Here is a 27,818-nt window from a genome sequence, read left to right as displayed (position 1 = left end):
ATAGTGTCACATATCATTCGTGGATGACATATACGGGAAGCTTAATGTCAAAATAATGTTATTTTACCCCGAAATGTAGGCCCGTGTGTCTGTCTGTCGGACCACCCTCCCCCTCCGCGGATGGTACAGTCTTGGTTCATTCATAAAATTCGAGCGGAGCATAAAAGGAGGGGCTTGCATTCTAGTCGTCCAGTTACCAGGTATATACCTGGAGAAAAGACCCGAGACGCTCTGCCTAGCGGAAGGCCAGAGTCATATTTGTCATTGACCAGGACGTGTGTGTTTTTTCCCCCTCGTGGTGTATCATAATAACCTGACGCCTGCCATGGATTCAGTCGCTACCACCTGCCGGCCAGAGTCTCCTGTCGGGACACTTTTCCAAAAGACGCCAGAGGAGGCGAGCTCTCCAGCTTCCTCCTTAGAGAGCAATGCAAAGGTATGAATGGCTTTGTTTATCTCACATTCGTCATGCAGCCCGGGAGGCGCTTACAGTTGACAGGCTAATTGAGACCCCCTTTGTATGTGGTCCACGAACTGATTGATTTTTTTTTTTTTCAGCATTCCAGGTGGGGGAGGGGGGCAGTGATTGATACGATTTTAATTAACTCGGTGCGTTTAATTTTTTAACGTCGTTTTTTTTTCTTCAGTAAAAATATCTGATGAATAATTTTGGGACGAGATCAGCGTGGGATTGCTTGTGATACATTAGCACCTGTGTCCGGGTTGTTATGATCCCGACGTCCTGGGACCAAATGTGAGCGTGTCGATGCAGCGGTTCATTGAGAAAAATAAATCCATTCAGGAGACTCCACAGCATCTCTGCGTCAGCGTTGACGTCAGAAACCATGATAAAGTCAAATATTGATCTGGAGAAGGCTATTTCTGGACGGTTTATTTCAAGAACAATTAACATGCAGGCAACCTTCCGTTTTAGTCTCTAAACATATGTGTGGGTAGAAATGATGATTTTTGTCACAAAAGATCCACTTGAAGCCACTAACGGCATGGGGATATTGTTATATTAAGAAATCTCTTTGAAAGTTCTCATTGTTGATTATTTCCTTTTTCAGGAGCTCTACCAAGACATGATCGTTGAAGACGCTCCATTTGTTCCAACAGTCACTGCAATTTCCTCTACCCCAGATTTCCAGTGGATGGTCCAGCCTACAATTATTACATCTGTCTCCCCGTCTCCGGGCAGCAGCCAAGCCAATGAACCACAAAGCTCTCACCAGGCAACACCCAAAGTGGGCGGGAACAAGGGCAAAAATGCTGCCAGAACGGGGAAAACAGAGCAGGTAGGTTAGCTCAGATGAAGTCTACCTGTCATTGGACAGAATGGTCAATAGTGTAAATTTACAGATGGTAGTCTGAATTCCTCGTGTGCAACAGGGCTATTGTGCATGCTCCTGTGGTGCCGTGTGCTGGCTGTGTGCCTTCCTTAGGCAGTCAATTTATATTCAGGTCACAGCGAGTCTGCAACAATGGTCTATTTTTAGACGCAATGCAGCGAAACATGCTTTTGCCATTCTTCAGAGGGGGGATTGGCAACAGATGCAGCGGATTAGAGGATGAAACGGCTGGATTCTTCAAGGTAACGACTGAATTATTTCTTTCACGTCCCAGCTGTCTCCAGCGGAGGAAGAGAAAAAGAGGGTAAGGAGGGAGAGGAATAAAATGGCTGCAGCCAAATGTCGCAACAGACGGAGGGAACTCACAGACACACTGCAAATTGTAAGTAAACAGTGATTCATTTACTCAGCTGTCATATGGACCCAAACGTTTGTCTGTGTTTTCCTTTGTGGATGATTCTGGATGTCGATCTATCTAAAGGAGACAGACGAGCTGGAGGAGGAAAAAGCAGCCCTGGAGACGGAAATAGCCAACCTCCTCAAAGAGAAAGAGCGGCTTGAATTCATCCTTGCCACACATAAACCAGTGTGCCAGATGTCAGAAGAGTTGGATTCTATTTTCCAGGAGCCCACGGGGTCCCCAGAGCTACTGCCTAGTCCAGACGAGGACCGACTTCCAGAGGATGGCACCCAGGAAGCTCCCTCGCTCCAAGACATGGATATCTCCAGTGATCCGTCCACAGCCATCTCTGGGAACTCCAATATCTTGCTGTGCGCCAGCGCTGAAATCAACATCTGCGATCTCGAGCCCTCTCTGGACATTAAGGATGGGCTACTGGAAAATGTGTTGCCCAGTTTGGAGGAGAAAACCCCCATGGAGACGGCTCGGTCCGTGCCAGACATCGATCTGAGCAGTTCTCTCGGGGTCTCGGACTGGGAGACCCTGTATAAGTCTGTTTCCAGCGACCTGGAGCCTCTCAGCACTCCGGTGGTGACCTCCACGCCCACCTGCAGCAGCTACCTGTCTGTGTTCACTTTTGCGTGTCCCGAGCTGGACTGTCTCACAGAGGGACTTGACGGTCATAAAGGTGGAGGGGGCAAGGCTGAATCTGTTGATCTCCTCAACTCCCCGACTCTCCTGGCCTTATAATGTGCAGAGGGAAGTGATCTGTGTGATCTCTCTAGCTTTTCTTTTTGCAGTTTCCTGACTTTGAAGTGATGTGAACAACATATGCCACAGTATGCTGTAAAACTACAAGGAATACATTCATGACATGTGTTTGTGACTAAACAAACGTGTAAACTTTCTCCAGATGCAGAGCCAACAGAGTGATGTAGCGAAAAGCATGGCTTTTACTTTTACAGGTGGGACTGAAATTAGTTTTCATTTTACGACGCATGCTGAAAGATTCCAAATAATTTTCAAACCTCCATCCATCCATCCATTTTAGCCGCGGTGGCAGCAGGTCCAGCAGACTGACCCAGGCTCTCACCCGCAACACTTTCCAGCTCATTCTGGGGGACCCTGAGGCGTTCCCAGATCAGCCGGGAGATATAATCCCTCCAACGTGTCCTGGGTCTTCCGCGGGGCCTCCTACCAGTTGGGCGTGCCTGGAAAACCTCTAATGGGAGGCGTCCAGGAGGCATTCGAATTAGATGCCCGAACCACCTCATCTGACTCCTTTCGACACAAAGGAGTATATATATATACATAAATATATATCTCTGATCTGTTACTAGATCTAAGGTGTAATGTGGAATTTAATGTATCAGTATGGTTTTGTGTTTATAGTGTATTGATTGCTATAAATGTTGTATTTACGTATTCATCCATGTTAAGTGCATACCTCAATGTCCTCAACTGTGGTTTGACCTCGTTGAAAGTTTTCCATGAAAACATCCAGTGCTATATGCTATATATCTTATCAAGATGTAACTTATGAGTTATTTTTTTACCTTTCAGACTTTGACTTATTTGTTAAATTTAAGAACAAGTCAAATGAGCATTGATTGCTTATCTATTCTGCTGAATAATTACAATAAATCTACATTCAGAGTGGAGTTTGGTGCCGGTGTTTACAATTTGTTTCTAATGAATCTATCTCTTGATCAAGGTGAAAATATGAATCGCTTGTATTTAAAATAGTTCTACAAAGTAAATCAAACGTGCAAGGCGGAGTTAAAAAAAGTGTAAAACACATTTGAATATTATTTTAACATAACCTCCGTATTTCCTAAACCCTCGTTAACATGATGACGCTTCTATATTTTGCTTGACGCGTGTGTTTGTGTGTCTGTGTTCCCAACGCAGGCCTCCCTCCATCTGAGCCACATGCTGTCGTTGCATTTTGCAGCCTCAGTGTTTCTTTATGGGAGGAGCGGTGCGACTTCCCCACTTCTGCCCCCACTATGTAGGCTACTTTTTTACATCCCTGCTTACGTTTGGCTGGCATAGCCTAATTTCCGCATTCCCAAATCCTCCCAGATTGGGGATCACGTTTAAAACCGGGCTGATGCAACGATTTCCACTTTTTAAAATCTACTCTCGACCCTCGGCTGACCAGAAGAAAGGACATTTGTTGCACCTGGGATCAAAGTCAGGTCGGTATACACAACTTCGTGAAGCGAGAGCTGAATAATGTCTCCGCACTGGGCGCCACGCATTGGTCAGAGCGAGCTGTGCGAGAAGCTGTGATGCGTTCAAACTCCATTTACTGCAGTCTCGAGCTTTACGTGGGTTTGTTTTTGTATTCAAAGTAGACCTGCTATCTGATTGATCATGCTACAGAAAGATGTGCTTTCTTTTGTTCGCATGCTCCTCTTACATGGAACTACGGCGTGCACAATTCAGAACAAAATGTTCCTCCTTAGAGCCGTCTCTCCGGTCGTTGGTGTTTGTGCATTGCTTCTTAAACTCTGTGTTCTTTTATCGGAAGCGAAATCCGTCCTGAAAGACGAGCGGCAACGTTTTTTTATCACTGCAGCTCTTTTGATGGGAAGACAAAGTTACGTAAGGTAAATGCCGCACTGGGAGAAAAAAAACTTCCGCTTTCAAGTTGACCAATGGCCTCAGTAAGCACGCTGCAACACAGCGGTAAGATGACTCCACATATGAATAAACTACTGAACATTCATGTTCATAAACTAACTGGCAGGGCTTTTTTTTCTTGATGTACAGTGTATAGAGTTTAAAACAAATACTTATAATACTTATAATCAGTATCAGTTGTATTACATTGACTTATTGGACCTTCTGGGGACCAATACAATTATAGTTACAAGAATGTTAAATAGCCTGTTTTAATCATACCTTCACTGTGGGCTACTTGGGAGTCTTTTTTTTCAAATCAATGTTTAAGGCATGTTTATCTTTGGTTAATGTTTTTAAAATGTAAAACCACATTTTGAATGCAGGTCATTACAAATCACATCCAGATAGATAATTACTTTATTGATTTGGCTTTGAACCATTTTCAAGACACATTGCAGGTCACATGCCATAAGCTCGACCTTTGGCTTTGTGTTTTTGACCTGTTGTTTAAGGAAGTATGAAAACTGAAAGTTACTCCCACATGTGACTCATGTTGTCATTTCTGTTGAGAAGATGCACACTTGGCATACACACACTCTTTCCTTAAAATGTTGTCTATTCGTCTTCTCTGTTTTCTGCTGTTTATTTCTTGTAGTGTGGGCTACAGGCCTCTGAGTATTTGACCATAGGTCGTGTTTTTGGCTACCTCATGTGACTTGGAATTATGAAAACCTGCTCCTCTGTTTTTTTCCTGTCTTTGCTCTTACACACCTGTCGTTTTTTTGTCATGTTCAGCATTTTCGAATGGTGTTAATCGCCAGAGATAGTGTAAAATCATTTCGTAAAAATCAGTTCCGCACAAAACTTAATAAGTAGACAGTGTAAACTTTAATTTTTCATGTGACTAAACCGAACAAGTTCAATTTGGTTTGTATTTAAATCCATTATACCTAATTTTGGAATTCACATTGTCACTTGTCTCCTGAAGAGGAGGTAACCGTTTCTATTTCTTTAGTTCTCCTTGAAATACAGAGGAATTTGTCTGAGTGTGCTTCGTACACTGTCACTTTTCTCTCTTTTGGCCTCTGGGGATTAAATGAGGCAAATTCTTGCCAAGATCCCTGTTAATGGCTGTATATTCATTCCCAAAAAAGAAGTAAAATGGCCTAATGAGAGCAGCTTTAGCATCCGGCTCCGAAAACAGACCAGCAATTCATCAGAAAGGCGAGTCTGACTGCTATGAAGGAACAGTGCACCTCAGGCATATGCCTTCTTGAAGGGCTTTAACCGACTGTGACAAACAAAGTTACATGTCTGTGTGCTGCTAATGTGTTACTGTAAAATGTCTTTTCTACCCTCATACTATAAAGTATGCCCCAGTATGTACTATCACAAGCAGAGCAGACGGAGTTTGATGCGTTTCTCATTGATCTGGTTTAGTTGCCGTCTGAGTACGTCTTCCATTTTCTCCCTCTGCCTACTAGCTGTGGTCACGACCGAGTCTGACGCGATGCCAGGACGAATCCCAGATCCCTCTGTGACAGCAGGCTCCCTGCCCAGCCTGGGTCCGCTGGCTGGGATCTCAGCCACCACGCTGACGGACAAGCTCAAATTTGGGGACTTCCAGGAGTTCGGCACAATGCTGTCACCTCTGCACTTCCTGGGCAGTCTGGGAAAGAGGCCCCTAGTGATCAAAACAGAGGTATAAGAAATACGGAGGAGCTAACGAGATCATGTAAATACAAATAGTGCATTTTGAGACGTTGCTCACTTTACGTGCTTATTCTAAACTCACTTTTGGACATTCGTGGAATTTATCCACAGTGAAATAGTTGTATCAAACCGAATACTGCATTTTTATATTTCAAATTAACCATACAGATTCCAGCTGTGTAAAATGTGCCTAATGTATCATAAACAATTTGCCTGAAATGAAAACACCCTTTCAATTTTAGCATTGTGTTATGTGTTAATCAACAGTTCCACCTCGTGGACATAGCGGGACATGATACTGCTGTCAGATATTCTGCTGGGTGTCTAGCGAAAAAAGTAAAAATATAAAAATGGTAATCTGAAAACTTTGTCTTTAACGTTTACAAGTGAAAATGGCAAACAAGACTAAACAAAGGCCTTGTAATGTCTTGGATCACTTCACAAATGATCGATTGATGACTGATTGATGTTAAACTGCATGTTGTGACTGAGACAGATCAACATATATACACAGTTAGTATAATATACATAATAAGAAACATAGGAAATGTCTTAGTTTCTTTATTTAACTCAACATTACTTTTGCTTATTGATCACGATGGTGAAGAAGACTTGGTCAAAGCCTACTGCTATTACAGCCAAATGTACTATGAAGAAGATATTTTTAAATCATTCATCATAATGTTGTCCTGGAACATAGAGAGCCTCCCAGTGTACAGCAGGTGCATCACAACTCACCCTCAAACCTTTGTAACCTGCTCTGTTTAGAGAGATGAAGAGGCAGACAGGAGGAAACGAAGGCGAGAGAAAAACAAAGTGGCGGCGGCTCGATGTCGGAACAAAAAGAAAGAGAGAACAGATTATCTACAACAGGTGAAACTCAGTCACATTTTAAACTTTCACATGTGTATCTTATAAGTTAATATCGTCAAAACATGTCTCAAGTATCAGCCGGATGACCTCCTTTTCTCTCCATCCTCTCACAGGAATCAGAGAGACTAGAGATGCTAAACTCTGGCCTTAAGGCCCAGATTGAGGAGCTGAAGCTGGAGCGACAGCAACTGATGCTCATGCTTAACCGGCACCGCCCCACATGTATCGTCAGGACAGACAGCGTCAAAACCCCCGAGGGCGAGGCCAACCCCCTGCTGCAGCAGCTGGAGGCCAAGTGAAGGTGCGACGGCACTGTACAGTTCAAGGTTGGGAAGGAGCAGCCAACTAGCAGCACTTAGAGTCGGAGGAGATCCCGCCAAGTCCTCCCACCTTCACTCGGATCCAATAACAATGGACACTGTTTGTTGCAGTTAAATCATATATTCTTTGTGTTTGTGTTTCTTGCTCTCCCACCGGAGCTCCAGCCACTGTCAGTATGAAGGTGAACAAAACACAACACAGCTGTTGGCACATTACTTCATGTTCAGTTTGTTGTTGTGTATTGGATCTGTACTAAATATCTTCTTAGCTTTAGCCAGCGCTTCAACATATTTCCAGCAGCTAAAATGGAAATTGTTCATTATTGGAAACAGTTTTAGCTCCGCAAGTAATATGGTGATCTACAAATGATCCTTACCTTAAAATGTATTCTGGGAAATACAATTAAATACAATTCAACTAGAGGAGAACAAATAGGTAATTGTATTAGGTATTTAGTTTAATTCGCTCACTCAATTATGACACTAGTAAATGATCTATTTTGTAATACACCCACAGATAGCCAAGAGCTTTTTTACTACACAATGACCGTCGTGATTCATGGTCATTTTTGTTCTTTCCTTCATTTGGTGGCTGAGCGGTTGATCATTTTTCTTTTTTCCTATGTTTTGGCGCAGGCGTCATGTATGCACATGTATATGTATCTATATATATATATATATATGGACGGTTTACATTGTACTTTATTTTCTGTTAGCATATTGTTACTACCAATTATGTTTTTATACTTTTGTATATGATGTTATATAAGCTATCACAAAATCCCAATTTGTATTTCCTTAAGAAATAAATATCTAGTTTTGTTTTTTAATTTGATTTATTTGAGTCATCATAAAATGTTCATGAGCAAACTCTCTGGTCAACAGTGCCATCTGGTGGCCAGTATAGCACTGCCACCTGAGTAACCCTGGACTCAGTTGGTGATAGTTTCCGCAAGTTTGTTTCGGTATTGTGCTTCTAAATTAATTCAACCCTTTGAACTATTGTAGATATTGTACGAGAGGTCAACGCAGCCCACTTCCCTCTCAAGGTTGAGCTCATTTCTGTGAGAGAAGGAAAGCTTTGTTTCAGCTGTGGGTAATTCCATACAAATTATAGCGGTGGAACAAATGGGATAATCTATTTGTCTCATGAAGCATAATAACATATGTTTAACCTTATTCCTTCACTTCAGGTGTAATTCTGCCTTAAGTCACCAGACTACTCAAGTGCCTTTTACTTTTGCTTTTTTTTTTTAAGTCAAAATGTGAACAATAGTGTGATGCTATGAAGAAAGTTTCAAAACAACATTTTACAGGAGAATAACAAGGCCCACTTTGTTCTCTCCCTGGAGGAAGGTGGAGGATTACAGGCAAACATTAGGACAAACAAAAGTGTGCCTGCCCCATAAATGTGAGTGCATAGCTTGTATGTTGTGTCTTCTCTGTGTTGACACCCTGATGGATGGCTTACAACTTGTCATGTCTTATCTCAGCAGCTGGGAGGAGTAATTGTCAGGTCTGCTCTACGTAGTGTGCAATACAGAGGATTTCCCACACAGCTCAAGTATTAAATGAACTCGTGGTGAGCAAGTCAGTCCTTTGGAATGAAGTCTGAAGTTATCTCATTCATTCTGGTTCTCAAGCCGACCACTTTTTGGGGTTGTCGCATGGAACAAAAGTAATCATTTGTATTTGTTTCCATCGTCACTTCTGTCATTTAATTTTCGGACCGTTTTCTTTTTTTTTTTAAATAGTGAATTACGCGAAGTGCGATTGTTTGAAGTGAGTCAGAACATGGGAGAGGATACGCGCGCCTCACCAGAAAGGAGCGCACGCGATGCCAAGGACCCAGGTCCACATTTGGGAGACCCTCATCCTCCAGATGCCGCGGAGCCTATTGAATGCAGCAGCGTCCCGAACGGCGACAGCAGCTCCGCGGTCACAACGCATCTATACAAGAAGCGCTGGCTGATTTTGTGCCTGTTCAGCGCGTACTCCCTGAGCAACGCGTACCAATGGATCCAGTACGGCATCATCAGCAATATTGTGATGAAATTCTACGACGTGGACGCCTTCGCCGTCGACTGGCTGTCCATGGTCTACATGCTCACCTACATCCCCTTCATCTTCCCGGTCACCTGGCTCCTGGATAAGAAGGGGCTGCGGGTCACCGCGCTGCTGGCCAACGCGCTCAACTTCTCCGGGACATGGATCAAGGTGGCCAGCGCCAAAGCCAACCTGTTCGCGTTGACCATGTTCGGACAGTTCGTGAGTTCCCTCGCCCAGGTCTTCATCCTCGGGATGCCTTCCAGCATGGCGTCGGTCTGGTTCGGCGCGGACGAGGTCTCCACCGCCTGCTCTATTGGAGTTTTTGGGAATCAGGCGAGTTGATTAATTGTGGTCGTGTTTAAATGCATTCCTTAAATTACATCTTGCTATTGGCTCCTGGCTCATTAATATTTTCGAAATGATGAGTGTGCGCGGATACCAAAGGACGCATACTGACCATGACATGATGAGTTATGTGCTTACAATTACTGATCAACACAGTCCTTATTTGTCTCTACAAAATTACATTTTACATAAGTAAAAGTAACTAGAGATGTAAAATAGTTGATGTGTTAAAGGGGCAATGCAACACACAATCAAAAACTATTGTATCTTACCTGCAGTGCTATTTATCAATCCATAGTTTGGAGTTGCTTTGTTTCGGAGATGTTGTCCATGGAGCCGTCTGCCTTCTCTCTGATACAATGGGGCGATGGCATTTGACTTGTTTTGCCAAAAAGATGCATTTGAAATTCAACAGCTTGTCTCTTTCTAGAAATCATGATGTGGCCATGAGGATCCACAGACCTTGTGAACAGTTTCATAGGATATAATATTATATAGGCTTTTTAATAGCTCCGTGTTACATTATTGAATTTTAATAGTGACGTACCAATGTTTATAGTTTATGATTGTTGTAGTTGGTTGAATAAAGTTGTGTTTGGTCCAGTGGTTCCCAACCTTATAGCGTTGGCCCCAACCAAAGGGTCACAAAAAGTATTAATGGAGTAAAAAAGAAGAACACGCTAAGTTATGCTATATATTTTTGTGAAATGCCAAACACTTTCTCATCTTTGGGCCTCAACACTTTTTTTCAATGAAACATCTGAGAAATTTCGATGTGGAATCTCTCTTTGGTGGAGCTGCTAACAATGTATTTGTTAATGGGCCTCAACTGGACAGGAAACAGGTTTAATCTTCAACAAAGTTTATAATTTTATCAATTAGTTTTATTATTATTATTGTTATTATAGCCTATCTATTAGATATATTAACGCCAATGGAGAAGTAAAAGTAAAGCCTACAGTATTTCCCTCACAAATGAAGTGTACGTGGTAAGTAAATAAGAAAGCAGCTTCAATTGAAATACCCATCCAGACCATAAGTATCTCAAACACTGAGCTGCAAGAACAGGACTTAAGAAAAGCCTTCAAATACTCTTCACCACTACATCTTTAAACTTACGAACCTGTTCATGCCCATAGTTTTACATCAAATAGTTCCGAAAACTGTGTGCAAGGCAAACTCAATACCCAGAGTTGTAATTTAAACGACGGAAGTTATTAGTTTTAAGGGCGGGTCGGGTGCCAGCGAAATGTGAGGTGACGTAGACACAGTTTCGCCATCTTCTCCCTCAGGTACAGTGCATTAAGTTAGTATTTTAGTACAACAATGCTGACGTGTGTCAGGTACAGCAAGCTGTCGGTCCTCTAACAACTGCTGCATGTGTCTGTGCGTCTCAGAACAATGAGACTGGCTGCCGCGTTTCATATACACAGTTTATGTTCATATCGGTCGTCATTAAACTTCGCAGAATAAAGGTCGTGGTGTAATGTATAGCACAAATACCGAGCGTGTTTTCCATCGGAGTTCAAAGGGGTGTTGTGTTGTTGGACGATCGCGTAAATCTGCTGTGGTTCACCGTGTTGTTGCGATGTTTTTTTTTATTGAGTTAAGGAAGGCGACTGTCAACAAAGCAATCCCGGTTCAACAACTTCGCCTCCCTCTAGTTATCTGAACACTGAAAGTGAAACCTGATTCAATTTACACTGACTGAGTTGCCTTAAAGACTCATGGGAACAGTGAGCTCGTTCGGGCTGCAGTTTAAATCCGATGAGAGTTTTGCTTTTGCTTCTCCTTTTCTTCCCTTCACTCCTTCCTCTCGTGGATCAGCTCCACGCAGCAGCGGCGGTGACTGAAGGCTGTGGATGTGTCACTGGAAAGACATTATGGAGCATTGGCTTAACTTTCGGCTGTAAAAAAAACAAACCTATGTATACATGTACTGTATATATGTTATAGTACTATTATAGTACTATGTATACTTTATTTACAGCGAAAAGTTAAGTCAATGTTCCTTGATTTCTTTACAATGACATATTTTATTCTTTGGATAGCTAAAAGTTAAAGTTTTCTAAAAAAAAAACATTGTTAGGATGAACAACATATTTTGAGAGGACAGTAAAATTAGATGCGCATGAGGGCTGCAACTGGCAATTATTTGCATTATCAATTCTACTTTTTTTCTTCTTCATTAGCTGATTCATGATTTGGTCTGTCAAATGAGCTTGAGGTTACATCATAAAATGTCTTGTTTTGTCTGGCCGACAGTACAAAACTGTTATAGAAGATAGTAAAACTGAAATGTTCACATTTTAGAAGCCCAAACTAGTTATTTTACGTTTTACTTTAACATCAGTTGCAGATTAATATTCAGTCGATCAAGTACTCAATTGATTTATCGATGCAGCTCTACTGCTCATGAAAACTTTGTCACACTCCGATGTGGACAGGATATAATCATTTTTTATAACAGAAGCAAGTGGTTCAAGGTTGAACAAGCCAAACTATAATGAATCACTCTGATTGTTAACCTCATAAATTAACTACTGTAAATTTGAGAAAAGTTCATCAGGGTTGAATCAGGATAATTGAGTCTGTCCCACTGTAATAATCCTCCATTGAGATGCGTCTCTGTGTAAAACCGCTTTGTAGTTGTACGTCTCCACCAGTGAAGTTGCAGTTTGTATCCTTGTCTGTGCAAAATGTCATCACTTCATCCTGCTATCCAATTACATATTTGTGTGAAATTGTCACAATTGGCACATGTTTTAGTTATCGCCAAAACATGTTTTGTGAGGTCACAGAGACCTTGACCTTTGACCGTTGACCACCAAATTGTAATTCAGCAGTGGTCCTTATCTACTTTGTTGTAGCTGGTGGTGGCTGCAGGACAGACAGTACACAAGCAGCATGCAGTTATTACAAAGCCAAAATGACAAACATGTGTTAGTCCTCGGTGTATGCCAGCAACTTCTAAAATCAGTATGGTAGCGCCCATGTGACAGTCTCAGGAAATACAATGTATGAACTGCAATCACTGCTTGAATAACAGCTTTTTGAAAACACTGGAAACTATCATATTGTGTTTGATTGGAAAAGCATAGTTCCTCACCCAGCATAAGTAGCCTGGTGTTGAACTTGTTTTAAAGTGGAGTAAAGCAAGAGTTTTTCATTATTTTTCTTTTACAGAATCTACTGTCAATGCGAAAAAAATGTTTTCTCATACAAGTATACTGATGAGAGAAGCTGACAAGGGTAGGCTACTTTGCTGCAGATGTAGATCTATATTTCATCCTATTTACAAAAGGTTGCATGTTCAAAATTAATATAAAATCATTCTGAAAATGTGGGGACTATTGCTAGTCGAAGCCACTGAGTGAGGGTTAGACTGGGAAAAGCTAGTTTGGATGCACTCAACAAAGACGACAAACAATGGCGTGTTCATGACTATGAGTGCTCATCCAGATCTCTAATCCCCCCAATCACTTCCACCCGTCCTAGTGAGCTCACTTATATGCCCTCCTGCACCTATCACCCTGTCTTGAAAAGGAATATTACAACATATTAACAAATAACCTAACATATATATATATATAATGGCTGCAACAGAGAGAGAGAGGCTGCAAGTGTTGTACCTGCACAGTCTTGCTTTGTAGTATTTTATGCTAATTTAAAAGGTTTTCTTTGGGCTGTTTTCTGATCAACCTTTGTCATTGTTTAGCATCACTTCCCGCAGACTTTAGCACCTCTGCACACGTCCTTGTATGTGTGTGTGTGTCATGTGCCTCACTTAGCAATACAATGTATTTGTTCTCTTCGACCGTCCCACTGTGTATTCACACTCACCGCCTGCTATTAAATGTTAGTTAACCCTGTGACATAAACTGGAAGGAGGAGTTTTAGAAGAGAAGGAAGTGAGGCTTATCACATGACTGAAGTGGCCAGGCAAGTATTTGGATGAGATCAGAGCTTTTCAAAGTTGCTCAAAACTGCACCTCAGATCCACACCGCTAAATCAGAATAACTAATAAGCAGTAATCACTACTTTAGGCACAGCTGGGAAGTTGTTTAAGATAAGCGGTTTATAGGCTACCGGGAGGGGTGAGTCAGGTAAACTGCCACGGTGTTGAGAGAGCGGACCCGCAAGAAAAAATGTTTTGCTCTTCCTTCCAGTTGCTAAGTGCTACAAAAACCTGAGGCTTCAGTGGGAGGAACATGATTACTCGGGAGGAATTTCCTGACGAGTGGATGGATGGCGTTGGGGAGGATAGAGACAATGGTTGGTCTTCACCAAGAAAAGAGAGAACCAGTTTGGGGGAATACAGCCAGCTGTCTCTGGGAGACAGCGACACCTCGGAGCCTTCAGCACCGGACACCGCTCAGCTGCTCCCGCTGATGGAGACCAAGTTGTACAAGCGACGATGGCTCGTGCTATTCGTCTTCAGCGCTTTCGCCATGAGCAACGCCTTCATGTGGCTCCAGTACGGCATCATCAGCAACATCTTCCTGCGCTTCTACGGCATTGGCACCCTGGCCATTGACTGGCTCTCCATGCTCTTCCTCCTCACCTACATCCCCCTCTTCCTGCCGGTCACGTGGGTGCTCAAAAACCGGGGCGTCAGGGAGGTCGTGGTGGTGGCGGCAGCCTTCAACTGCATTGGGGCCTGGATCAAGACGGGCACGGCCGACCCCAACATGTTTGCCATGACCTTCTTCGGCCAGTTTGTCTGTTCGGTGGCCACTATTTATATGGGCATCCCATCTAGACTTGCATCCTTGTGGTTTGGGGAGCAGGAGGTCTCCACCGCCTGCTCCATTGCTGTTCTTGGAACCCAGGTGTGTCTCTGCTTGCCTTCCGGGCTCAAAACATCCTCGGCAGTGTGTGTTTGGTGTAGAGAGATTTGTTTGTTTATGACTGCTTTTTGGGTAAATACACATTAATCGTAACATGTTTTAAACTTGCTCGGTCATCTGAAGCTTGAGGTAAAGGAAAACTATCACTTTCTACTTCAAATATCAAAACCATAGTTTTAAAAGTAATAAATAGGGAGCAGGAGACTGACACAGTTTTGATTGATTTCCAGAGAAAAGCATCAGTCTCTTATCATTAGTTTTTGGGATTTAAATTATTCTTACTATACAAGCCAACAAAGGCAGTGAATGAATACTGCATAGGCATGACAGTTCTTGGGGCTATATATAGATGCCTTGTGATTGTACCGTGATCTTCAAAACTATAAACATAGACCATTAAAGACGTCTTACCCCTCTAATGCTCTTGAAACTCTAAACATACAATGTTTTTTCCTCAATTGAAGTGTGTTTTCTCTCACCTGTGTTAGAACAAACACTACATACCGGCCATTGTCACATATGTTGTTGTTTTGTGCTTAAGTCCAGCTCCCCGCTGAAGATAAAAGGACCCATTGTTGTTGATGTTTACTTGCTCACCGCGACTTTTTTCTCCGGCCCCTAAACCTGTAGCTTCCCAATTTTGCTCTGAGATGGAAATAGTTCACATTAAGAAAAAGTAAGAAGGATTTCCTGAAAGGGCTTTGAAGATCAAACCGATCGACAGTCAGTGTGCCAAAACTAACTTCATAAGAGAGCGTTTATTTGCGTTGATTGTTTATCTGAGAATCAGCTTGTTTTGGACAAGTTTATCGAGAGTAGCTCTACTTATTCAAAATGCACATGAATGAGAAATATAGTGGCTGTTCTTTGCATCGGATATGGAACAGTGATATGCAAGGTTGACTCCGCAGTTACGGTGTTGTACAAATGACCACATGTTCATTTTCAAGTGGCACCATTTTAAATGTGTCCGTATGCTGAACTGTAGGGTGACAGGTGCACATTGATTATTCATGGTGACTTTGAAATTGGACTGAAGGAGTCTGACTTATTTCTGTGCTTGCTGTTCACATGACTTTTCCTCCGAAAGGAACAAGTCCGGTCATTTTTCCCACTTTTCCTTCTCTCGCCTTTCTCCTGATGCAGAGGGACTTTGGCTGTTGTCCACTCTGGAACGTCCTTGAGGCTTAAAGAAGCTGAGGAAGTGGGCACTACTAATATGTAATCACATTCAGACAGTTTAGTAGCCCCCATTCGTCACGGATCCACCGAGGCTGCTGCTGGACCTGAAGTTGAGGGGTTCAAGTACATGTTTCTCAAATAAAGGTTATAGCAGCAGCTGCTTAGCTTAGCTTAGCATTAAGACAAGAAACGGGGAAACGGCTAGCCTGTCTTGGTCTAACGAAATCTCCCATTAAACATTGAGTTGAAGTTTTTTTTACCCTTTGTTTTTATATAGATTACACAAAAAATATATATTATGTTCATTAGTGATCTTTTAGAGGTGCTGATAAGTGGGTTTTGTTATATTTGGACAGAGCCAGGCCAAGTGTTTAACTGCGTTATAGTTTTTTCGAAGAAGAAGCAGAGTCAGACATACAAGGTGACAGGCAAATTGCATCTCCTGGACTGCCGACCGAGTGAAGCACTAGCTTCTTAAATAGCTTAATGTTATCAATACACCGAGGCCACCATGACGTCTTCATGGCTTCATCCCACCTGTACGTCTTCAGATTGGCCTCGGCATGATTTGATAACAGTGGAATTGCACGTTCTTTCAGACAGACACATAGATTCACAGTCTCATTGCTATCAGGAGACATGCCACGTTTGTGTGTAATATTAAACAGTTCAATTAGAAGTCTGATATAACAGTGAAACAGTCACTGATTATGCGTAAATACGTTTTTCATCCAACAGTAATCATCACTCATACAAATGCCAAGTAGTCAAATGCTAGTTAAACATTTATTTTGTATTTTTTCAAGGCACAGCAAAAAAAAAAAAAAAAAACACACACTTTACCTTTTCTGCACGCTTTTTTTCCGCACTGACTTTTATTTCAAATTTTCCCCAATTATGTAATGATGCCTTGCCCCCTTACTGATGACTGTAGCTGTGTGTGTATGTAGCCATCAGCTAGAAGCGCTGAGTCTTTTTTACATCTTACTCTGTGCCTCTCACCTACAGTTGGGTATCGCCATTGGGTTCCTTCTCCCACCCATCCTTGTGCCTAATGTGGACGATGTGGAGGAGCTGGAGTACCACATCAGAATCATGTTCTACATCAGCGCAGGAGTGGCCACCGTCATCTTTATCCTCGTGGTCATTGGTAAGATGACTATTCACATCCACAGGCTCAAAGAAGGAATACGAGCTGTCAGGCTCTTTGCTCACTCACACAAAAATAGCTCACTGCAAGTCCCTTTCAATGTCATAAAACTCCCACAGTCATAGTTGTGAAAATATAAAAAGCAAAGAGGCTTCTGGACCTTTTGTGCGTTCCAGCTGTGGACTGTGACAAAGCTGTTACCTCCCCTCCTGATAATAACATTGTAATGGCATTTGTCAATGAGAACACAAGTGATTCTTCAGTTGATTTTTTTTTTTAACATCCAGATTCACTGTGTAACACACACAATTTAATTCATTTCTACATAGTGGAGCGTCTTATACGGCTGTTGTGCTCCTCAAGCAGCACTGCCGGAGAGCTGAGTGTCCCTGAGATGTGCTTTCTACCGAAAACTCAACAGCATCGCAGTCCACAAGATGAGCAGCTGCAGTAATTGCTGTAATTGTTCACCTTTTGATGAGATGTGTTGAGACACAATGTGCAATACATGCAGGACTTCAGGGAGTCATGGAAGTGTTTTAAGAAATCATCTTCCTGGTCAGCTCTGCCAAATCCTCCTTTCACCTCGATGAACTGATGACTAAAACCTAAAACTCACGACAGTCAGAGAAACATGGTGGAATTCACCACATTACACTTTTTTTTATTTGGCAACCTGGTGAACCAGGTAGTTAATATGACATGATATTGTTGTATATTTTATATATATTTTAAAGTTATAAACAGTTATTTATGTAAAATATATACAGTATTTACTCTTCCCAGAAAAGTTCAACCTACCCTCAAAATAATAAAATGCAGTATTGTAGTAGTTACTATGTTAACTATTGTTGCTATAGTAATAACTTGTAAATTAAATATTGATTTTGCACATATACAAGGAAACAAATACAAGGAATTCATATAAAAATAATACAATTAAGGGAAGACACACACACACACACACACACACACACACACACACACACACACACACACACACACACACACACACACGCACACACACACCTATTTGCTTCCACTGCTACTCTTCTGCCTGTGAGTTTTGACCTCAGTGTCAGTGTTTGTTGGCTGATCAAAGAACACACACGTCTGTTTGTCTTCTAGTATTTCAGGAGAAGCCTGAGATCCCTCCCAGTCAGGCCCAGGTACAGGCCAGAAACATCCCCCCCGGGGAGTACTCGTACACAACTTCTATCATGAACCTGCTGCGCAACAAGCCTTTCATGTTGCTGGTGCTCAGCTACGGTGGGTTCCTTCCTGTTGCCTGCACAGATGTTTATCCAGGGCTGCCACTGGTGATGAATCTATTGTTTATTTGATTAATCATTTTAGGCTAATGTCAAGCTCTTCAGATTGATTGTTTTTTCTGACCAACAATCCAAAACCCACACTGCAAAAATTTAAATCTAAGTAAGATGACATATCTTAAATCAAGGCATTATACGCTTGTTTTTTGATTGACAAGATATTTCTTCTTATCAGGCAGTTTTTATTTTAGAGCATTTCACTTGTTTCAAGAAGTCTTGGCAAGTCAAATTTTCCTGTTCTGTTGGCAGATAATTTGTCTTATTTCAAGTAATATTTCCCTAATTTTATTACTTTTTTTCTTGTTTTTGGAAGCTGAATTTTTGCAGTGCAGAGATATTTAAGTCACAATAAAACAAAACAGAAAGGCAAGAAAACCTCACATTTGAAACACTAGAACTGTAGATCCTCGGCAGTTTTCCTCCATATGATTTGTGATTTATCAAATATCAAAATAGTTGATTCCCTAAACAACTAAACTTCAAAGCACATATTTTAGCATGCTGTCTGGTTATAGTGAGGTCACATACAATTAAATCATAAAGATAGCAGAGGAGGAAGTCCAGTGTCTTCACATGACACACCTGTGTCGCAATGATGTCTCGATTACATCATTGCGACATGCAGGTCAAGCCACAGGCCGTCGTCTTACTTTCATCATATATCCAGACAAGGATGTTCTAGGTGAAAGGTATAGATGTAAAAGCCTCAACATATATGTCTTCAGTTGGAGCTTATGCGCTCCTATTTGTGGAAACTCACTGTCTTTATCAGCTGGTGTGCAGATATGAGGATGTGTCATAACACATGTGTGGCATTGATTTTAAGGACTTTTGAGAAGCCACATGTTTTGCTCAAAGTTCACTAATAAAGACAATGTCAAATGATTGACAGTGTCACACATATTAAGATGTGTTGGTGTGTAAATGTGCACCATAAAACAAGCCTGAGCAATAGGATTTTTAGGTCATTTTGTGTTTATGTGCTCCAGCATAAATAAACTTTTTTGCTTTTAGCCAAGAAAGTGGAAAAAGTCTGAAGGCTGTAATGGAATGACTTGATGTGTGAAGTTGTCAGCTGTGTTTTTAGGGGGCCAGCATGAGGTCCCATCTGCACCCTTGTCCTTTCCCTACAGGTCTTTTCTTAAAAAACAGACGCTAATTTCTGTTTGTTGTCTGCAGGGCTCAACGTTGGCAGCTTCTATTCTATTTCCACGCTGTTGAATCGGATGATCATTGAACACTACCCTGTAAGTCTCAGTGTGTCTGCTCTAAAATATGTTACTGCCTTATATACTTTATTTCCAACTAGATAAGCTTCTCTGTCACGCTCTGTTTCTTTCTCAACTCTCTGTGTTCATCCTTCCTTACCTCCTCAACCACTTTTTCCCCCGATCATATTAGAGTCAATTAGCTCAGCATGTTAACATTTCTATGGTTTTCTTTGACACTGATTACTAAAAAGCTGCCAAGAAAATGAGCCTGACACAGTTAACTACGGGTCTGGAAGTCTGCAAGATATCTGCAATTATCCCAGATGCTTTATATGACCTGTAAAATCTTAAAACAAGTTTTTCCTCATAGGGTGAAGAGGTGAATGCTGGGAGAATTGGTCTAACTATTGTTGTCGCGGGCATGGCGGGATCCCTCATATGTGGCATTTGGCTGGACAGGACCAAAACATACAAGTAAGATATTTCTACTCAACAGTTTTACTATTGATCTGCACACTTTGAGACAAAGTCATGCTTCCATTGAGAGAAAGCCAAAACTCAGCAAAACTCCCCCTGTAGCTTTCCTTCTATCTACTGATAGATTACAATAAGTGTTTCCTCGAAACATGCTGGTACTGTCTCCAGACAAATGGGTCTGCCTCATGGACATAACAATGACTTTACTTTGCTTCATTGGTGTAGTCAACATATTTAATACGGATGGGAGAAAAAACTCGATACAGCATAGTGTGACGTTCACACAGAGAGAACGACGCCACATGGCGAGCATAGATACAGATAACATGAGCAAGTTAACACTGATTAACTCCACAACAAGTATAAAGTAGAAATAGTGGTTATTTTCATGTAAGATGGCAGAAATGACAACACTTTGCTCGGAGATAAACCACACAGATAAGCCCCGCCCCCTCTCCAGCGCGTCAGCTTGAAATACTCGACAGTTCAATTTTTTCAGGTGCAACAGGTATGATAGTGTTGGTCAGTTTGTCCCATTTTCTTCCATGAACAGACTGAAAACTTTATCTTATTAGATGAAATATGTTGACATTTTTCCTTTGGGGAACGAAAAAAGGTAATAAAACACAATACTTAATACATCACAATACTCAATGTATCACAGTATCATGATAATATCGCAGCATCGGGACTTAAGTATCGTGATAATACCGTATTGTGGGACCTCTGGTGATTCCCACCCCTAATATTTAAGGTACCATTAGGAAATCAATGATGACTTGATGTTGACAGATGGTTCTTCAACTGTCAGCTTTGTGAGGTGATGCTGGAGATGGTTCCGAAAGGAGAACGTCCACTTAGTGCCAGTTTCCTGTTTCTGTGTCAGGCTTGATTCAGGAGTCGCTCAGGGAACCGGTGCCGGGGATGAGGCCTCAGCTGAAACTGTTAGGGGTTTGTGTCTTTGTTCCTATATGAAGCTCAGTGGGTATGGAGCGTGGGGAGAGGAGAGAGCACAGACACAGTCTGCGAGCGCATGCATTGAACAATAAAAGTAATTGCCAACAATACCTTGAGTGTGCTCATGTCATTGGTGCTGGGGGGAAACTCAGGTAGCTTACAGGAGCTTGTCACAACTTTTAATGATGCATTTCAGCCCGATACCTTTTAAAAAGGCTGAAACACATGTTTTCAACACGCTAATAGTGACAATACTAACATGCACCTGTTTACTATTTACCACGTTCAACATCTTAGTTTATTAGGTTAGCATCCTGATATTTGCTAATTAGCAAGTATTGATATGGGAAGTAACGGCTTGCACACAGCTTTAAATCTAAAATGTTGTCACTTGTGGAACATATATGTTTTAATATTGTTATAGCAGCTTCCTTCTTCCCATGAAGTAATCCCAGAAACACACTGTCACTTCTGAAAGGAAGTACTCAAACGTATTTTATAGTCTTCAGGGTCAACAGTCACTCTCTGCTTTAAAACACGGGATCCTTTTAGGATGCCTTTTGAAATCATCCATTAACAGGGAGATGACCAAGTAAAGTCGTGCCCACTTTGAATGAAAGTGGAATTCAGCAAAGCTGAGTTTTATATGTGATGTGCCTCTCTGCTTATCTGAACTGACAGGCTTTACTCTGCTGCTCTTCCCAGGTCACAGCTCAAGCCAGCACATTAAACATGAAGAATACTATTCATTCAATCCTAAAAGGAAAGCTATGCATTGGGTATCTGATTAATGTTATTCTGTCTTGATAAAGCATGTCAAAACATTATTTTATTTTTCTCAAAGTAGCCACTTATTTGCAGCACTTTTCTGTGTGTTAGATACTTGGTACGCTGCCTTCAGGGATCTGGCACACAAACTATTATGATATGAAAGAAATCCTCGGCCCTCAGATTCCTTACATGCCATCAGGATGCTTAGCTGTCAAAGCAGTCAGGCCCAGGTTTACATTAACCCTCACACGCCTATTGTCCCATGTTTAAGAGAGTCAAAAGACTGTTATATAATCAAAAATGTTTTGCAGCATTATCCTACGCGTGGTTGTACGAGAGACGGCTTCACTAGAGAAAGCCTGTTAGAACAGACGGGTTATGACGAAGGGTCTTTAGTGACTCAGGAACACTGTTGATGCTGAGGAAGGATTTTCAAGTGGAACATTAGCACTGAAAATACATTGCCTTTGCTTATATACATAGTTTTAGTACAGAACTATCAGACTATATATGGTGGATTATCAGGAAATATCCCCGACTAATATTACAATGTATGTGTATATACATTCAACCTTTTTGTTGAATCATGTTGTAAGATTTCTTTGTTCTGATTCGACCATGTAGCAAACAGGAGCCTTGTGACTAGATCAATTCATTTCAAGTCAAATCCGGTTACATTAGATTTCCTTGTTGTTTTTTTTAGTTCCAATAGTCTTGTAGTGGAAACCCATCAGCTGTGTGTTTTTAAACTGTGTTCCTCTCGTGTCCTCAGACAAACCACCTTGGCTGTTTATCTCTTCACTCTGATCGGGATGCTGGTCTACACTTTCACCTTAAACCTGGGTCACCTGTGGGTGGTGTTTCTCACTGGTGGAGCTTTAGGGTAAGTTATAAGCCTTACTCGCCTATTGTCCCATGTGTGAGAGTGTCAAAGGACTATGCTATATGAACAAACATGTTTTGCAGCATTATCTTTCTCTAAAAGGAATAATGAACATTGTTCATATCGGGTTTGTTGACATAATGCCGTCTCATAAGTGAGCAACTTCTCTCTGGACTTGTCGTCATCAAGAAGAAAAAAGAAAAGCACATGATACAACAATGAAATGACAAACATGATCACAAGTAAAACTATTTCAATTTGAACAATGTCTCATCCTAAAACATTCCAATTGTACATTATGAAGTCCATAAAGTCTATTAATGTGATATTCCAGCGAGACTGGGAACTCAGACACAGAGTTAATGCCTTAAACCATTCTGTAATTCATGTTTCTTCACTTTTCTCTCATTTGGCATTAACGCTGCTTTGTCAAAGCAATATTAATGCTTTTCCGATCCTGCGGTCCTCGTGCTTTGTCCCTACAGTTATTGCTATTCATGCTAAGCTGATTAAGCCCATAACTGGTTTCCATAGCAATTTCTTTGTCTGCTTTTCTTTACTGAAACCAGGACAGGAGGTATAATACAGCAATACTTGCCCGACATGAAGATGTTTTTTTCTTTTTTGGTGGGGATTTAAACTTCTGCATTAAAACTCCAGTGTCTTTCTGTCTGCAGCTTCTTCATGACAGGTTATCTGCCTCTGGGCTTTGAGTTTGCAGTCGAGCTCACCTATCCAGAATCAGAGGGAACCTCATCTGGACTGCTTAACTGTTCAGCTCAGGTCAGTAATGTTCGCACGGTTAACATTTAACACACAATACAACATGTGTTGGTTTGGGGCTGTAACCGTTTTTTAAATCTCATTTCAGATATGTGGAATCATTTTCACCATCTCCCAGGGGAAGCTTATTGACAGATGGGGCACCTTCGCAGGAAACATCTTCCTGTGCATCTTCCTGCTAATAGGAGCAGCACTGACAGGTGAGATAGTAACCTCTCCTCTGTTTGTTCAGGAAGACTTTCAAAACAACAGTGAACTTTAAACTCATATAATCATATTAATGGAAGAGCTTGACTGTGAACCCAGTCGGGTCTTTCATAGGATAAGGTTCCCCTCTAGTGGCTGAACAAAGAATCAACATGTAATAATTAAAGGAATAAATTAATGAAAATAAATACTTCCTCTTATTCGTTAATGCGCCATATCAAACAAAAACATATGCTCTTTTAAAGTTACTTAACTTTTGAAGCAGTTGCTGACGTGATTACATTTATTGTCTGTGCATTAAAATGACCACAAAACAATTACTCATTTTACTCATATTTATTGACTTAAAACGTGCAAATCATCTTTCAAAATACATCAGGTTGTGGTATGAAACCCTTGTTACCATTTTGTATGTCATTTTGTTTATTCTTTTTAAAAATGATGAACTAGTTGAATAGTCTTCTGGTGTGATTTTTGTAGGGATTGGTATCAAACAAAGATGATTTCTTCAGTCTCTATTATATGATGTGTAGCAATATTTATTTCAAATACTATTAGACACGCGATTCGCTTTTAACAAATATTGCACCTTCTGCAATTTTTTAATTGCTGTATGCCCTATTGCAATTTTTAGAAACATTTGATCAATTGTGCAGCTCTATCAATAATAATGCTTTTCCGATCCTGCGGTCCTCGTGCTTTGTCCCTACAGTTATTGCTATTTATGGTAAGCTGATTAAGCCCATAACTGGTTTTCATAGCAATTTCTTTGTCTGCTTTTCTTCACTGAAACTGCGACAATTTTTCTAAACAATTTCCTCCATTATGCTATTTTTCTTGCCCTAACTGAAGTTTAATTAGTAATATGAATTCCACACAGACTATGACTTCAAAGTTTTTTCCTTCTCCTGTATCACAGGTTTAATCAAGTCGGACCTCCGCCGACAGAAGGCCAACCTTCAAAAGGCTGAGGTGCAGCCAGTGAGTGTGAGTACATCTGTGTGCGCTACATGAAGTCAGATGTGGGATTTCACACATCCCATAATGCAGTCTCACTGGTTCTCTGAGGCCCTCACCCTGCAGGCATGCACACGAATGAACGCAGGGGTTGCACTGCTGCACTGCTGGACACTTTCTCTCTCTAAAAGCATCCCCTACTCTCAAACGCAGCTCACAGAAAGCTCGATTCTGCTTCGTCTGACATCTCTTCATCTTGCTCTAACAGCATGTCTGCTGACCTAACTAAGAGTGCAGTTGACATCTGTCACACAGATCAGTAATCTCTCATTGTTTTATAAACCACTGCAACGAACTATGTGAAAAAAACATACCACGATACACTATTCATAGATAAAAAGCAGGTTCCATTCATTAAATTCATCTGAAACAAATGCATATTTTGGTCAACAGATACTTTAATAATAAACATATCACAGATTCAAATTGAGTTCAACATAAAACCAAACCCGGTGGACTCCAGCTGATCAGAATCACCTTTCACCAAACTCTTACTTCACAATGTCTGTCTTCTGCTGCTCACCTGTTGCCTTGTTTAAGACAAACTCTTTTGCTGTTTTTTCTCATCCTTTCTCTGTTCATAATATTCCAACTATAATAATATGCACTATAATAGAAAGCTCTAGTAATCCAGCACGCTAATACAACGTGACTAAGATATATTGTACAGACCACTACTAGTTTCCCTGTTTTTTATTAATGATACAGTTTTATTATTAGTGTGAAATGAGCAGACCAGCAGTGAGATGACGAACAATGCATGCACAACAATTGAAACAATTCAAACATTATAGGTGTAATTAATGTAATATATAGCAAAAATAAATAATGCCAGACAAATATAGTTCTTTTAAATTTAGCTAGATTAGCAGGAAGGACCCTGTCTGCACATGTATTCTCTTCACTAAAGGCAATGTGAGGGTGGCTACAGAGAAGGGAGCAGGCAGTATTGGTTTGGTGGAGGGAGTCTGGTGGTGGTGTGAGATGGAGGAGACGAAGGAGTATGAGGTGGCCCCTGAGGTGTGACACCCAAGCTATTGTTCCAGCCTACAGGCTCCGTGTCATCGGTGCAGGACTACGGGGCCACAGCGCGCAAGGCCCTCTGGCAACGGCAGTATTGACATAAATCTGAAATCTCACAAAAACCCAAACACACACCTGCCAAGGTAGGGGTACATCATCTCTGAAGCTTCAACACCAGTAACACACACACACGCACGCACGCACGCACGCACACACACACACACACACACACACACACACACACACACACACACACACACACACCTCTTCATCTCAGGATTACAGCCTCCAATACAACTCATCTTAGAGATGAAATGTATATTTAAGAAAAACTTAATTCTAGTAGTGGTGTTTTTTGTTGCCACTGTGAATAAGCTGTTTTTGCTATAATCATATAAACCTTTGAGGGGAAACATTAAAGTGATCATTGGATATTTGTGATAAACTGAGAGGTTTTTATAAGTATTTAACAATTCATGAATCATATTGATATGATGTAAGAGGTGAACGAGAATAAAGAGGTGTTCAATATTCAAGACTTATCAACCAGACTCATTTTGGTCTATGTAAATGTTCTGTTGTCTTTTTTAAAAGCTGTAATGATGAATTTGTGTCTTCTGATGAAAATAATTGACTTTTTCCTCATTTGTTTGACAATGTGATTGTAATGGTCCTCGTCCTTTACAGAAAGCGACGGCTGATCTGGAAGGAGCCGTCTCTCCACCCGAGGTCCTGAACGAGAGGAAGTTCTAAGGAGGACGGACCCCATAAAAAGAGAAATACTGTCACGCACACGCATTAACCTCGTAAGCCCTAATTAGGGGACCCTAAGTGTTTTACAGCTCATACCACAATTATGATTTTACTCATTTTCTGCATTAATAGAATCAAAAGTCAAGAGTCTGAGCCTATGTAACTGACCTTCTCCTTCCACATGTGTCATCTGACGCACTTCCAGAAGAGTCTAAGGACCAATGAGCTTGTAGGACCTCGAAACGTGCCAGAAAGAAATAGAAAAACCTCTGGTTCCTGCTTCACAGTTTGAGACTTCAATATTCATCATTAGTGATTTAGTGAAACGTTATAATCGCTTAGTCATATTGAGGAGCTTACGAAACTCTTTAAATATAAGGATCTTTAAAAAAAAAAATGTAAACAGACACATATCTTCTCACAAGGGTTACAGTACTTTAGCACTTTAAATGAATTAGATCAGAACTGTGGGTGATGAGATAGAAGAGTTTTAGTTTTGTAACTGCACACTTCCTCATGTCCATGAAATCAGAAAAAAGGGGCGTGGGCTTATGAGCATGCACACATGGCCACGGAGAGGAAAAAGGCTGCGGTGAAGTGTGAGCACGATGAGAGTGAATCACACTGAGCAGCCCTGTGTGAGGCATTAAGAAGCACCAGGCCTGCTGTACTTCTGATATACCGTATGCTTGATTCACACTAATATCCCAAGTGCAACTTAGCTCACCCAAAACAATGCACACGTTAATCATGCACACGCACCCTCAATGGTTTTCACACCCATAGACAAAGTCATCTTTGTAAACATGAATTTCATCCGATGCAGATATTTTACATGTCCTGTTGGTGCAATGCAACAGCCACTTTAGTGACTCCAATATTACTTTATTTAACTGAATTGTTTCTTCAGCTTTTACCACCCTCCTCTGTGTCACTATGCATCTAAAGAGCAATATTTCAGTTGTGTTTTTAAATATAGTGTGTAACTGTGTTGTTTCCCCCTCATGGCCACTTGCTAAACAAGTCACATCATCTCTGCCTGCCCTTCAGGGCCACATGGCAGTTTTACTTGTGTATACTGCTGATTAGAAAATATAGTGGATGCTGTGCATCTGAGTAAACTTTGAAGGTCAGTGTTGTTACTGCTTTACTGTAAGTGATCTCACAAAAGCATTTGGCCATGATTATCTTGATGTACATGAAAGAGTGTCTCAAACAAGTCTTTTCATGTGTATTGCTGCTTAGCTCGTGAAAGTGTAGCTGAGAATGGAAGTCCGTGCTGTGTAACAATGTACAGTTTGTCATCATTTACTTGATGTGTTGTGGCAAGTTGTCTAGTGTTTTTCCTATTCTATATTGAATGTTGTGTATGTGATTTTTAGAGGTGCTAGTTATTCTTTCTCTGGTCTTTTTAGGACATTTTACAGTGCTGTGAAAAACTCTACATCCCCAGAGTTGTGTTCTTCTATTTTGACTGTATACAGTGATTTCTATGATACAAAGAAAATTAAGTAAAATAAATCATTGGACTAAAAAACA

At 41.1% G+C, this 27,818-nt stretch overlaps 3 protein-coding genes across 8 annotated transcripts; all 3 read left to right on the top strand.

Moving 5' to 3' along the window:
* Positions 1–147: 147 nt before the first annotated feature.
* LOC137787678 (protein c-Fos-like) lies at positions 148–3,378 on the top strand. 2 transcript variants are annotated; one of them, XR_011077671.1, is made up of 5 exons: positions 148–436; positions 1,071–1,298; positions 1,627–1,734; positions 1,834–2,717; positions 2,804–3,378. XR_011077671.1 is itself a non-coding variant. In XM_068580358.1 (4 exons), the coding sequence occupies exons 1-4, from the start codon at positions 326–328 to the stop codon at positions 2,500–2,502; spliced, it is 1,116 nt and encodes a 371-aa protein (XP_068436459.1). In that variant the 5' UTR covers positions 148–325; the 3' UTR covers positions 2,503–3,378. The 2 variants fall into 2 exon arrangements, 1 of the variants encoding a protein (XP_068436459.1); XM_068580358.1 differs by having other exon boundaries at positions 1,834–3,378.
* Positions 3,379–3,769: 391 nt separating this feature from the next.
* On the top strand, positions 3,770–8,011 carry LOC137788019 (jun dimerization protein 2-like). The gene is made up of 4 exons (XM_068580822.1): positions 3,770–3,953; positions 5,868–6,085; positions 6,865–6,969; positions 7,083–8,011. The coding sequence occupies exons 1-4, from the start codon at positions 3,866–3,868 to the stop codon at positions 7,266–7,268; spliced, it is 597 nt and encodes a 198-aa protein (XP_068436923.1). The 5' UTR covers positions 3,770–3,865; the 3' UTR covers positions 7,269–8,011.
* Positions 8,012–9,060: 1,049 nt separating this feature from the next.
* Positions 9,061–27,791, top strand: flvcr2a (FLVCR choline and putative heme transporter 2a). Of its 5 annotated transcripts, none has more exons than XM_068581104.1 (11): positions 9,061–9,671; positions 16,725–16,866; positions 17,995–18,135; positions 19,377–19,444; positions 19,779–19,882; positions 22,386–22,496; positions 23,174–23,279; positions 23,368–23,479; positions 24,406–24,473; positions 25,550–25,669; positions 26,214–27,791. In XM_068581104.1, the coding sequence occupies exons 1-10, from the start codon at positions 9,084–9,086 to the stop codon at positions 25,622–25,624; spliced, it is 1,515 nt and encodes a 504-aa protein (XP_068437205.1). In that variant the 5' UTR covers positions 9,061–9,083; the 3' UTR covers positions 25,625–25,669; positions 26,214–27,791. The 5 variants fall into 5 exon arrangements, 4 of the variants coding, with proteins under 4 accessions (XP_068437205.1, XP_068437202.1, XP_068437203.1 ...); XR_011077721.1 differs by lacking the exons at positions 9,061–9,671; positions 25,550–25,669 and adding an exon at positions 13,781–14,516 and having other exon boundaries at positions 26,214–26,332; positions 26,485–27,791; XM_068581101.1 differs by lacking the exon at positions 9,061–9,671 and adding an exon at positions 13,781–14,516.
* The last annotated feature ends 27 nt before the right edge of the window (positions 27,792–27,818 follow it).

Source organism: Clinocottus analis, unplaced genomic scaffold (assembly GCF_023055335.1).
Source record: "Clinocottus analis isolate CAN_PGR_092001 unplaced genomic scaffold, fCliAna1.0.p SCAF_17, whole genome shotgun sequence".
In the NCBI taxonomy this organism is placed as follows: domain Eukaryota; kingdom Metazoa; phylum Chordata; class Actinopteri; order Perciformes; family Cottidae; genus Clinocottus; species Clinocottus analis.
The sequence above is the reverse complement of the archived record's forward strand: the minus strand, read 5'-3'. Positions and strand labels throughout refer to the sequence as shown.